The following is a 14032-nucleotide window of genomic DNA, read 5'->3' as shown; positions in this document are numbered from 1 at the left end:
GGCAAAGCGTCCACGACCCCACCCCGCCCTGTTTGTTGCAGTACCACATGGCGGTGGTGTTGTCCGTGAACACCTGCACTACACTCCCCCCGGACAGAGGGGAGGAATGCCTTCAGTGCTAGACGAATCGCCCGCAGCTCCAAAAGGTTGATATGGAGCTGGGACGCCGCCAGAGACCAGAGGCCTCTGATCTCCGCCTCTCCCATGTGGCCTCCCCAGCCCTGGAGGGACGCGTCCGTCACAACTACGTGCTCCGGTTGGGGAAGTGAGAGGGATCTGCCACTGACCCAATCGCGGTCCGTGAGCCACCACTGCAGCTGTCTCGCAGTGCCCTCTGAGATCAGGACATGGTCGGAAAGATTGCCCTGATGCTGGGCCCACTGAAACTTCAGGTCCCACTGCAGAGCCCGCATCCGCCACCGAGCGTGATGCACCAGAAGGATGCAGGAGGCCATCAGCCCCAGAAGCCGCAGTGTCAACCTGACCGAGACCCGGGATAAAGGCCGAAAGAGTGGAATCCGAGCCTGAATTTCCCGGACCCGCTGTTCGGGAGATAAACCGCTCCGATGAAGAGGAGCTTCTGAGATGGGCACAGGTGTGACTTTGGCACATTGATGGAGAACCCCAGCTGATGCAGGAGGTCTGCCGTCGTCTGGAGGTGGCTGCCGACTCTCTGGGGCGAGCCCGCCTTCAACAACCAGTCGTCGAGGTAGGGGAAGACTGAAACCCCTAATCTGTGCAGAGGAGCTGCGACCACCGCCATCACCTTTGTGAACACCCGTGGTGCGCTGGTAAGGCCGAAGGGGAGCACGGTAAACTGAAAGTGCTCGTGGCCAACCGTGAACCGCAGGTAGCGCCGGTGGGCCGGCAGGACGGGGATGTGGAAATAAGCGACCTGCAAGTCCAACGCTACCATCCAGTCTTCTGGGTCCAGGGTAGCTAGGACCTGAGCTAGTGTCAGCATTTTGAACTTCTCCTTCCGGAGGAAGCCATTGACGTTAGGTCCAAGATAGGGCGTAGGCCCCCTTTGCCCTTCTTGGGTACCAGAAAGTAGTGGGAGTAACAACCACACCCTACTTCTGGCCCAGGAACGCGCTCGATGGACACCTTGGCAAAGAGGGCCGTAACTTCCTCCTGCAGAAGTCGCAAATGATCCCCCGATACTCGGTGGCATTGCAGTGGCATGGCTGGAGGGGACGCCTCGAAGGGGAGGGAGTAGCCCCTTCGGACGATTTGCAGCACCCACTCGTCCGACGTGACATTGCGCCAGTGGAAGAGGTGATGGCGAACCCTGCCACCCACCGGCGTCACATGGGCCTGAAAACACGGACTATGAAGGTTTTGAGGCAGGTGCTGCGGAGGGAGGTGTGGACTGGCCTCGCCGTTGTCCCCGACCGCCGTTACGGCGGTTTCCACGGCCGTCACCGCGCTGTTGAACATTCTGCGGTGCGTGGCTGGCAGCTCGTGTGGGGGCGCCCCTTCCGTGGCCACGAAAGGAGCGAAAGGCACCCGATTGCTGGCGTGGGGCCGAGAGGCCCAAGGACTTGGCCGTAGCCCTGGAGTCTTTAAAAGGCTCAAGCGCATGGTCTGCCTTGTCGCCAAAGAGGCGACGGACATCGAACGGCATGTCCAGAAGAGTGGACTGGACATCGGCCGGAAAGTTGGCGGTCCTCAACCAGGCGTGGCTTCGAACCGCCACCGTTGTTGCCAGCCCAGTGAGTCCGTGGTATCCAGCCCACACCGGATGGAATATCACGCTGCATCTCGACCCTCCCAAGGGCTTGGGCGAGTTTAGCCCGGACCTCCTCCGGGCATTTTGGCAGCACGTCCGCGACCGTGTCCCACAGGGTGTGGGTGTAGCGGCCCAAGAGGCATGCGGTATTGACAGACCGCAGTCCCAAACTCAGGGACGAGAACACCTTCTTCCCGAACTGCTCGTACCTCTTGGCTTCCCGATCGGGCGGTGCCGTCGGGAATGCGGTCTGGGAAGTAGAGGCCTGGATGACCAGGCTCTCGGGGGTGGGATGGGTGGAGAAAAAGCAAGGGTCGCCCGGAGCCGGGCGGTAGCGTCTGGCCACGTTCCTATCCACAGGCGGACCTGAGGCGGGCTTGGACCAAGTGCCCACAAGAACGTCACACAAGGCCTCATTAAACGGCAGCAGAGGCTCACTGGAGCTTGCCTGCGGTTTAAGGATCTCAGTGAGGAGGTTAGTCCTCACGGCCGCGACGGGGAGCTCAAGGTTTAAGGCCATGGCTGCCCTCGTCAACACCACACTGTAAGCAGCCCCCTCCTCCGTAGCCATGGTTGGAGGGGAGACAAATACAGTGTCTGGCGAAGTGTCAATACCACTGGCTTCCCCAAGCTCATATGTCCAGTCCTCCTGAGACTGGCACTCCTCTGCCAGAGGGTCCGCAGACCCCTCCCAATCACCCTAGTCACCCATCTCCTGTAGAACAGGGTCAACAGACGGGGCCTCCTCATGGAAATAAAAATCTCCAAAGGCCGTCGGAAGCGGCGCCGCTCCGTCGCCAGAGTCGGACCGAAGGGAACATTGGGGCCGGCGTCCACAAGGGGCGCCGGGGGCGACACCCGCGGGGCCGGCGCCGGTGAGGTCGACCGGCGATGACCCGGATCCGGTGAGGTCCTGTGGCGCCGGGACCGAAGTCGCCGGCGGCACCGGGGCCGAAGCACCCGACGGCGCCACGGGACCCGGCTGAGGAGGGAGGGACCTCATGGACATGAGGTACCGCTCGACCTCCTCTGGTGTCGGGCCATGCCCAGGGACCCGAAGGTGTGGGGCAGGTGGCGACGCCTGCGACTCAGTCGGAGCCGCGTGGGTGGTGTCACCCGACCCCCCCCCCCCCTCTCCCCCCCCGCCGCATCGCGCGAGCGTCGTGGTGGGTCGGAGGAACGATGACGCCTCTCCGACCTCTCATGCCTCTTACACCTGAGGACTTGGATCCCGATGACCGATGTCCACTCCCGGAGCTGCGAGGACTCTGACCCCTCGACCTCCCGTGGGACCGGGACCTTGAGCGGCGCGGGGCCGACTGCCGGAGCTCGAGCCGCTTGCGGGACCGCTCCCGCCTAGCTTTCGACATCAGGGCCCGGCAGTCGGAGCAGGTATGGTCGTCGTGGTCGAGGCCTAAACACTTCAGGCACCGGCGATGGGGGTCGGTAACCGACATCAGTTGGTCGCACTTGGAACAGGGTTTGAACCCGGGCATCCCTACCGGCACCGTCTGAGTCGAAGGCGCGAGCAGAGAAATGATCAAAAGGATCAAAAAGTTTAGTCAAAAAAGGCTAAGGGGTAGAGCTTCTCCGGATCTGCGCTAGCTGCCGCAGAAAAAAAGAACTGACGTCAGCAACGTCATTCCGGCACGAACGACGGACGCGAAGCCGCGGACGACGCCTGCCGGCGCGCAGGGGTATTGCTACGCAAACATTTTCCGGATCCAGTCTGACGCCTGGGGATATTCTAAGGTAAGGAATCTATCACTAACGTGTCTCTTTCAGATCATTGGTTTTGTGCTCGGTTTTGGACGTGTCGACACTAAGTGGTCTTTTAGGTTGTTAGACCGTTTGTACGCAAACCGTGGAGTGACCCATTCCCTGGTTCCAGAATTTATTATTTTCCAGTGGTTGCTCATAATTTGGCAACTTGATTGGAGGCCGTGTTGTAGATCGCTACACACGTCATGGGTGGTGATTGGGGTTCCCTAGTTACTGTTTCTAGAAGCACTTCCCTGTTTTGGTTGCGGGCCCTTTTGTTAGTCTTGGCGATGATGGCCTTGGGATAGCCGTGTTCCAGCAGTTTGTCTGCGAGAGTGGTAGACTGTCTTTTGTAATCCGCCAGCTGGCTACAGTTCCTGCGTATTCGTAGGAACTGGCCGTACGGGAGATTTTCTCTCAGTGGTCTGGGGTGGAAGCTGTCAAACCGCAAAAGGGAGTTCCTTGCGGTCGGTTTGTAGTAGGTCGTGGTAGTTAGGGAGCCTTGTTTGACCATGATGTTGAGATCTAGAAAAGCTAGTTCCGTGGAGCTGGAGGTACTCGTAAACCTCAGGTATGGGTCCCGACCGTTGAGCCACGTGAGAAATGTGTCCAGGGTGTCCTGGGAGCCTTGCCAGATGACTAAAATGTCGTCTATGTACCTTCGCCATTTTTTTAGATTGTCGGCGTAGGGGTTAGTGGTTGACACTATGTGTGTCTGTTCAAAATGGAGGACATATAGTCCCACCACACTAGGTGCAAAAACACTACCCATTGAGGTTCCGTTGGTCTGTAAGTAATGGGTGCCCTCATATTCAAAAGTTATTTTTGAGTGCCAAGGCTGCGCAGTTTAGAATAAAATGTCTGTGTGTCATATGTCGAGGGAGTTTGCATGAGGACTTCATGGGGTACTTGAAGGGTGGCATCCTGTGGGAGGCTGGTATACAGGCTTTCAATAGCCAGCCCCACCAGCAGTCGATTGCTCGCATCAAAGGTTTCATTGGTGATGATATTCAGGAGGTGTTTAGTATCCTCTATGTAGGTGGGGGTTTGTTGGACCAGGGGGTTGAGGAAGTAGTAGCAGTATCGCGATAGGGGTTCCAAGAATGAATAAATCCCCGAGACTATAGGTCTACCTGGCGGGGGTATGACTCCCTTATGTACTTTGGGTACAGTGTAGAAGTATGGCACTTCCGCATTTTTGATGCAGAGGTATTTGGCTTCTTGTTTGGAAATTTGTTCCAGGTCACTTGCTGTTTTCACCAGGGTATGGATGGTTGTTTGAAGGATGGGATAACCTTCGTCTGAGCTACCTAAAGAATTGAAGCAAAGGAGGGGGCCATTTAGTTTTTTGTAAACGGATCCAAGTGAGAACGTCAAAGAAGGGCCTTTCTTTTTTAGTTCCGCCAACTGGCTCGCATAGCTGCCATTGTTATTGAAGAGGACACCTAGATACTTGTGGCAACTGGTGGTTTCTATTCTTTCCTGGTGAAGAGACCATGTCGGCTTTTTGGGCTCACTTTTTCAGTTCGGAAGGATTTTGGTCTTCTTTTTGTTTATCTGTTAACCGTTCCTATCGGAGTATGTGGCGGTTGCATCCAGAAGGCGTTGTAGGCCGATCTTTGTGTGGCTGAGAAGAACCAGATCGTCAGCATAGAGTAAATTAGAAGGACGAAGGTCATCCACTTGGAGACAAGTCGGACAAAAATAGATTGAAAACCATAGGAGCAAGAACACAGCCTTGCTTGAGGCCTGCATGGTAGTTATGGGCTGTGACAAGCGCGATACAGCCCTGATTTTAATTCCAAACTATGTGTCATGGTGCAAAAGCTGCAAGGCCCTGAGCAAGGTGTTGGGAATATTGAACAGGGCGAGTTTCTGCCAGCGCGTCCTTCTATCTATCCTGTCGGATCCAGTCTATGAAAACCATATATATGGGACTGAAATTGAGTTTGGCCTGCTCGATCAGGCGTGAGTGTGATGAGATTTGCTGATGTCCCAGTGTTGCTTGCGAATCAAGTCTGGTTTGGTGGCATGATTTGATTTGTCTCAGCCCATGATTGTAGGGAGTCCAGCAGCATGCCAGTGAAGTGCTTTGCTTCATTATCGATTAGGGCGATCATGCGATAATTTCCGGGAGGTTTCTTGTCGGAGCAAGAATCGACCGACGCCATGAGGCCGGCATGGAATTCATTTCTAAAATAGATAGAGCGGGGCTAATTGAGTTGCCCAAAAAGCTGGATCCTGCTTGGCGGAGGCTGTTGGTATTCCACCAGGGCTGGGAGCCCCTTCCCTGCATCTCTTTGGTATTTGCATTTGAATTTAGGCTTCTGAGAAGGAAAGCCTGAGGGATGACTTGTCGTAAATGGTGGCTTGAACTTCCCGGACGGTGCGGACTACAGACTGTTCGACCTGATCACAGTTAAAGTCTGACAGTTGGGGGGCATTGAAATGATCATATAAAAAGAGGTACCACTCTGGCTCCAATATGTTAGAGGAGGTTGCCTTGCGAAGTGTGCCCCCTAGGCCATTTATGGTGCGGCAAAACTTGGCAGAGTTGTTGTGCCTTATATCATGCAATAGTTTGGCCCAGAATGAGTTCCAGGATTTCCTTCGATGTTTGTGTTTGGTAGCCTTCAGATGGCTTGGAGCCTCTCTTAGTTTACTTATTATTTTTGGGTCCATAGGTGACGTTTAGAGTTTTCTCCACAACCGATTTATGCTGTGTTTTGCAGATCGTATTGTATAAACAGAACCATTCACTTCTGAGGCCAACATTATTGTTTTGCTCTGTATCGATGTTGCGAACTGAGCCGCCAATTTTCAGAGAATAATGACAAGTTGAAGAGTAGGTCTCCCTCAGTTCCATAGATTTTAACAAGTAGTTGCTTGGCTTCTGTCGCCAAAATCGGGAGGTTGTGGACAGTGAACTTAATGCGTTTTAGGGTGATGGTATAAAATTCAAGACCTTGGTCCGCTGCCGAGACATGTTGCATCAGCCTAATGTTAAGGGAAAGCTCTTGAGGACGGTGGTCACTGTCCATTTTATCACCGAAGCCAAATGCAGAGACTTGGTTCAGTAGTGAAAGGGTAGCAAACGAGTAGGTCATGGAGGCTCCGTTGTTTATTAAGTTAGAGAGACCAGGTGACTTGTCAGGATGAACACGGCCATTAAGGTCTCTTAGACCGAGATGTTACAAGTTGCCTTGTAGGGCCCGTCCCCTTGGGTCTGCTTTGACCCACCTGGGGATATCCTGCGGTGGTATGGCCCAGTTTCCTTCGTGCGGCTGCGTTATCTCGTTAGAGGGAAGTTAGGACATCAGCCACATGTTGAAATCTCCTGAAACTAAGATATATGTATTAGGAATTCCAGATCTGAGATTTAGCACCATTGAAGTCATCTCCTCAGTAAACACTGCCCTAGAGGCCGAATTTGGGCGAATATAGACACTTAGTTAGGCTCCTTGACTGTCCATTAGCGGTTCCGAGTGAGGTGCCTACTACCTGAAGCCCTGGTGTTTTGCTCATTTGAGCCCAAGAAGGGATTACGCTGTTGGCCGATACATAGATTGTGTGACCTCTGTTGCTACAGCCAAGATTCTTTAGTTTAGTTGCAGGAGTGTGATGGTTTATATACCCTTCTAGATGATGTGGCCTCTGAAGCCATGTCTCTTGCAAAAAAATAATTAAATCCATTAACCTTTATGTCCAGATCCAGAATGAACTTTGGCTTACACTCTCCATGAGTGTGCGGCAAGTCAGTGCAACTAGTGAGCCGGGGTTGATGAGAGGTATCACAGTAGCCTCTACAAATATATGACAAGTGCCAAATGCACCTTGCCTAATGTTGTTTGTTGTGTCAGTCATTATATTTATTTAGCGCAATTATATATATGAATGCATGTTATTACCATACTGTCAACTTAGCTAAAAGGCAGTGGAATGGTGTATACAGTCAAAAATAAGTTTAAGGACAGGAAGAAGAGTTGTGGACAGTTCATGCATTGTGATGAGTCTTCATCTATTTTCTAAACTGGAGCAGTGTTAGGACAGTCCTGTAGGTTACAGGGATGTCGTTTCAGATCCTGAGCGCATAGATAGGGGTGACGTCTTGTTTATTTTTTTCCCCACTTGATAGTTTGCAGTCTGAAGCATTCATGGCTGTAGGAGTACAACCGGAGATGGTGATGCAAAATTATATGAGTATTAACTCCTCCTCGATTAGCCTTTTAATAACCCAAAGAAGAATCCCATTCAATTTGTAGAAAAACTTTGTTTTATTGTTCTTTTTTATATTTTCATTTTGAGCAAACAATATTGGTTATATCTACATTTTTCCAAGTTGTTATATGGAATACATTGCGAGTACTGTAGTAGCTGACATGTGTTTCGTCTTGTATGGTCAGTGCGATCAAGGCTTTCTCAAGGCTGTAACAGAATTTATATTAAACAGTATTAATCAACATCAAACATGGAACCGAGTAAGGACACGCCACAAGTGCATCATGTGAAGGGGACGGACGTGGTGACTATATCTAAGTTTTCAAAAAAGTGCCATATCTAAAAATCCCAGGGTGTTCTTCCTAATAGAAGTGTGCAAAGCTGATGACCTCTATGGTGTCGGGAGAGAACCTGGATTTCTAATAAGCAGAAATTAAAGGAAAGTTGGTTAACTTAGAACATTAAGGGACTAGTATTGCAGTGCTGGCCATGCATCTTATTATTATTAGTGATTGCATGCAGGTGATCTAGTTTGATTTGAGCTATAAGATTTTGTCTATTAGTCGTGCAATAAAGATTATTCTGTTGGGTAACAGCACTCTTTATATAAAGAGTATTCTTTAAGACCGTAACAACGTCAGGTTGGGCTTTGCCAGTAAAATATATAATAATTCAGAAAAGGTTCTCTGCCTTACCGGAAGCCAACATAAGGCTTTCAACTAAGGGGCGAAAGGCGCTTCTGACAGAAGGTTGAGAACAAGCCTGGTTGCAGGGTTTTGCATCACTTGCAATTTAGCCATAAGCGTCTTGTTTTCTGCGGTCAATAAAGAGTTGCCATATTCTAGTCTAGTAACTAGAAGGGTCTGGACCAACGCTCTTCTAGCAGATATAGGAAGATAGGGAAAGACACTTTGTAGTAGGCACATGGTGTGAAAGCACAGACCAGTGAGTCTAGATCTGCTCTTTCAAGGATAGAGCTAGGTCAATTCTTACGCAAAGATTTTCACAGAAGGCTGACTATTGCTGGGTTCTACAGGAAAAGGTGGGAGTGAAAGATGTAGCAGGCTTGGTATTGTTGATGTGCTGTGGGATCTTTTTCTTCCCACTGAATAAGAGGCTGACAGCATTGCACTTTAGTATTACAGTGAGGAATAGGTCGGTCTGGCAGGGGGTTGATTCAGGGTTTGCATACGTTGAACGGTGTTTAGCTTCTGTTGATGACTTCATTTATGGAGATGGAATAGTATTTTACTTTGGCTGGGGTGAGGAGTCTGTGTGTTGAGCGGAAGGTCATCAGTATCAAGAGGTCTTTGGGAATTCAGGTTTTCTTCCATTTTCTGTACTGTCTGAAGACTTTGGCTTGCACTTGCAAGTTGGAATTGTGGCGTGTACATTCACATAGCTTTTAAAAAAAAGTTATTTAGAATGATCTTGGCATCAAATATGGAGTTGATAGAGTAAGAGAGGAGTTAAGCATTAGGTTGTTTATAACAATCTTTAAAAGATCTAAAGGTTTGGTCTTTTTTGTGTGGACCTTGGTTTGTTGGTAGTACCCTGAGCTGGGATATAAGGTGGTAAAGCAGTCAGTTAAAGGGTATGAGTGGTTTGCATTTGACAGCTGGTGATGCTGAGAAGACCAGATCGAGGATGTGGCCTTTGGAGTGTGTTGGTTAAGTGACATGCTGTACCATGTTCAGTGTATGGATGAGGTTAAAGAGGTCTTTTCTGAGCTTCTATTTTCTGGGAGGTTGAAGTCACCCAAGAGGGAGGTGTGGGTATGTTGCATGGCCAAGACGATGAGGAGATCAGAGCATTCATCAAATAAGTTCTTGTTCTGCCCAGTAGGCCTGCAGAAGAGAATGAAAGTGAGGGTCTGATTTGAAGGCTCTTGCTGTGCCCTGCAAATCAACCAAAAAGGACTTCTGGATGACAGCAATGCTTCCTCCTTTGTGTGCAGTACAAACAATGGATGTTGTAGGCTGTGGGAAAGTGGTCTAGGATTTCCAAAGATGTGAGGTGAAATATGAGTATTTCTCTGACAAAGAGGTTGCCAAGCTTGTGATAGATAATGAGGTCTGTGATGTATGGTGTGTGGAGTACTGCAGAGCGAGCACTAATGCGGATGAGTTGGAATGTGTGCTCTGTAGTTTGAGGGTGTGGTAGTTAGTGGGATGTATAGGAGGTTGGGTTTGTGTGTTCTGTGGATGATATGTGAATGTCTGGGTGGTCTACATCTAGGTGTGATAATATGGGCTGGCAGCATGGGGTGCTGAATGAGGCACAATTATAATCTTACCTTCGGTTTCACTGGGACAGAGGTTGTGGCCCAAAGTCCTTCCTGGTCCAAACAGGTAATGCCCATATCTGTGTCTGCCTAAGTGATGGGACACCCTAAAGAGTTAAATTAATTAGGGAGAATGTAGTAAGTGATATCACTTTTTGTGCAGATGGATGATGGGAAAAGCAGCGGTTTCACTTTCAATGCAGTTGGATGTTAGGAAATGAAATCCTCTTGCTTGACTTCTTTTAAAGATGCTTTTGCACTTAAACTGTCATAGGTCTATATTTAACCTTGTCGCACTGGGACAACAATGCAAAATGTCTATTGAAAGGTATTTGGCTGTCTTTTGATTTTCTTTCTTTAAGCTATTCTCCAAATTTTGGAAAAAGATCTCTCAGTGACAGGCTGCAATGCTGTTATAATAGAACAAATGGAAACCAAAAGCAAACACTCAAGATGTTTCCGACCTTTATTTTTGTGATTGATAAATAAAAAGCATTAGCTATTTAGCATGAACATGAAAAAAGCAAAAACAGCTTTCAAAGAGACCATTGACCCTGTCCATCCCAAAGAAGGGCAGATCTGTTCACCATGATTGGTGATGGCGATCCACTCTGATCCAGGTATCAGTCCTTCAAGCCATCCAGTTCTTCTAAGCGTGAGAAGCTGCTAAAGGATTAACAACAAGAGGTTATGAAGATGTAGGTAATAGAAAGATAAACATTCATAAAGGGGCCAGTACCAACCAAACCTCACCTGTTAACAAATGTGACCTTCCAGCTGCGCCCCAAAGACGTTGAAAGGAGAGAGAGATGTCCACTCTTTAAGACAGCGGCATTCTCACAGCAAATGAAAATAAGATGCAGTATTTAAAACACATATACAAACCATGAATGGATAATGGGGCAAACAATACGCCACTTCAGAGTTTTCGAAGATGATCAAGGATAAATATAATGAAAACATTTATCACAAAAACCATTAATAATATTTGGTCAGTTTGCTTGATAATCGCTATCAATGTAATTACGTATGTTACAAATATCTTGAACCAAAGTAGCAATTTTAAAGTAAAAACATTAAAAATGAACTTTTATGGTGCGGAGGCATAGCTTCCATTTTGGACTAGATATTCACATAAAAATTATACTTTTATTTTCAACAATAGCTCCATCCATCAGTTATTGACAAGAAACCTGGAAGCTAGAGCAAAATGGCATCAACCCGTCTTACTGGTAGTTCATGTGTAGGTTTATGAGGATTGACAGATGGTGCTCAACATTTTATGCATACTTTAACTGCAAACACAAATGTTTTTCAAAAAATGCCTCAATTATTTCCTTAAATAAAATGTTTTACCATTTTTAAACAATATATACACATTGCAGAGCAAACATATTTGCACTATTCATAATAAAGTCTTTTTAAAAGACATGTATTTTTTTTGATGAATGGAAAAGATTTTTGCATTTAAGCAAATCTGTAAATCCTCCATCAAGCACAGGAATGCAGGACTTCAAGTTGCAGGTTACACTATGAAAGACAATCCAGAAGGTGATACAACCCTCAGATGTGCACCTATCATGTACCAGCATGGTAAAATACAGTAACCCCTTTCCACTCAACTATGGCTCAGTCACTGATATATGCTGCCTCTTCTGAAGAATCTTCAGGGCTGTTTGGATTGTCAAAAATAGGATCCAGCACCAAGGATGACTGACCACCACTGCTTGTCAGGACATTCCCAGAGACTTGCTTTGCTGTAAGAGTCCTTGGTTCAGCTACTGTTTTTATCGCACCGTCTGAAGTCACATAAGGGCTTTTTGTCCTTTCCGAACTTTCATCAAGAGTAGTTGGTAATAATTTGCCACACCCACGTTCAAAAATGTCTGAATATGTGCCAGCCAGGTTTGTCTCTACCTTGTGCAGGTCTTGTGCCCCGATGGCCAGAACATTTGAGTGCGCCTTGTTTGGATGTTGTGTTTGCCATGGATTCCTGTCTGAAAGAGCTGGACTTTGTTCATGTAGAAATGTTGTAGTCCTTTCAGCTTTGTCAAAATAATTTATTGCTGTGTGTTTCTCAACTTTTGACACCTGATCAGTCAATTTCACAACAGACTTATCTAAATGATCCTGCCCACTCCTTAATTGAGTATCTGAAACAGTATCTTTCAATTTTATATTTATTGTGAAGTTATCTGATGCATATGAGTTTCTTAAGTTCAGTGCCAGGCTTACATTGGAGTCCTCAGACATGGGAGCATCTTCCTCTGGTACCAGGAGTTCATCGGCTTCAGATACTTCAACGTCCAATTGTTGGGTCGATAAATCCAATTCCAAATTGTCTGGATGTTCCGGCCCATTTAGGCAATCCAGGACAGTCTGCTCTTGTTTGGCCTCATCTGTTAACGTAACAAATGTGCCTGAAACATTCGATACCGCAGGGGATTGAATGCTTGGTGGCTTTTGGTATAGATCTTTTTGCGTGTCCAACAGATCAGACTGTGGGGCAATGTCAAACTTTTTCATATAGATGTAAGAGTTCCCTTTTGTAAAATGATCCTTGGGCATATAATTGTCTGGAGTTTCATTGGGGCCCTCTGCTATTGGGAAAGATACGTGTTTCAGGCCAACATCGGCCTGATCAGTTTGGCCGCTATTCTCCTCTTCAAATTCCTGACAGACAGACAATGGTTCTGTGCCACTCATTTCTTGGTCTCCCTCCTGGCTGATTATGGCAGTCCAAGGATCCTGTGTCCTCTGGCTTTCACTTGACCTAGCACTTTTTAACACATCTGTAGGCCTGTCATAAGAACTTGATCGTAAGTTACCCAAGGCTACCTCATTGCTCTGCTTAACTTGACTGCCAGAAGTTTGCAGGGGAGCTCCCACACCTATTGGGTTTTGAGATGAACAGTTGGGTGCTTCAGAATGATCTCTTGGAATTTCCTTTGCCAACTCTTCATTACCCCATACCAGTGATGCTGCTGGGGTCTGAAACTTGACTGTGGGTGGTTCTTGTTTATCAGAATTGAGGGAATCTTGCTTAGGCTTATTGAGATATCCCACTCTATGCTCAACCGCCACTCGCCAGGTTGGTTTAGGAGTTTGGTCAGAAAACTCAGCCACCAGTGCTTTCAGGCTGCTTTCAGTCTTCTTCAGAGGCACTAGGCCAATATCGGTTCCCTTTGGCTTATCTGAAACAAAACTGTTGTCTGGTTTAGATACATTTGTACCCAGAGTAAGAGGCTTTGTAGTGGGACTAGTTTTTATGGATAAAAATGTGTTCAGTGGAGCAGGTTTGAATATATTGGATGTGATAGTTTTTCTCAGAACCATGCAAGGGACCGGTAAATTGGGACGTATCTTGGATTGCACATACATAACAGGTTTCTTAGCAATTGTAATTGATATGGGCTTCAGTTTGCCATCTTGTACTTGAGTAGGTTTTTGTGTGTCTGTGCATGAGTTCCCATCAACATCCTTATCTGCAGGTTGTTCTTCTTCACTCTTTTCCAGTCCTGATTCAGTGTCTTCCTGCTTTACAACGCTGTTTCTGTTAATACCCTTTTCAGAAGTTTCTTTACTAATGGTTACTTTGTTTTGCCCACATGTACTCTGGTCATTTACTTTCTTTGCTAACTTAGGATCAGTGCCTTTTTCATCCTCTTGCAAGTCTTCCTGGAGTTTGTGTTTCATTTCTCTTTCACGGCGGCGCTTTGCTTCCATGGCTGCAGCCAGACCGGCCTGCCGGTCCAGGTTTCTCCTCTCTTCATACAAAAGGTGCTGGTCTATATATTTCTGTGAGGAAACAAACCACAAGATTTTGACAAAACTAAAACCATTTCTGTAAACTTGATTTGTGTACTACACCTAATTTAAACAATTAAGATCGAGGGCTGAATAAAACATAGGACAAGATTATTAGTTATTCAGTAACCATATAGAGTTAGGGTTACTGGTGCAGAACTGAAAGGCTTAAAGAGGCAACAGTATTAGAAATGTAGAAATGCGCTTACACCAAAGCAAGGTATTACAAA

General features: G+C 47.5%; 1 protein-coding gene across 3 annotated transcripts in view; it reads right to left on the bottom strand.

Moving 5' to 3' along the window:
* Nucleotides 1–10443: 10443 nt before the first annotated feature.
* LOC144762289 (uncharacterized) overlaps nt 10444–14032 on the bottom strand; it is a 383652-nt gene continuing 380063 nt past the window's right edge. For 2 of the 3 annotated variants that reach the window (XM_078647431.1, XM_078647429.1), the window contains exon 10: nt 10444–13793. In XM_078647431.1, the coding sequence (XP_078503557.1) occupies nt 11625–13793 (2169 nt within the window). In that variant the 3' untranslated portion in view covers nt 10444–11624. The remainder of the gene's footprint in view (nt 13794–14032) is intronic. The other variant, XR_013596075.1, reaches the window with a different exon arrangement.

This window comes from Lissotriton helveticus, chromosome 6, assembly GCF_964261635.1.
Source record: "Lissotriton helveticus chromosome 6, aLisHel1.1, whole genome shotgun sequence".
NCBI lineage: Eukaryota > Metazoa > Chordata > Amphibia > Caudata > Salamandridae > Lissotriton > Lissotriton helveticus.
Note: the sequence above shows the minus strand (reverse complement) of the source record. Positions and strands in the feature narration are given on the sequence as shown.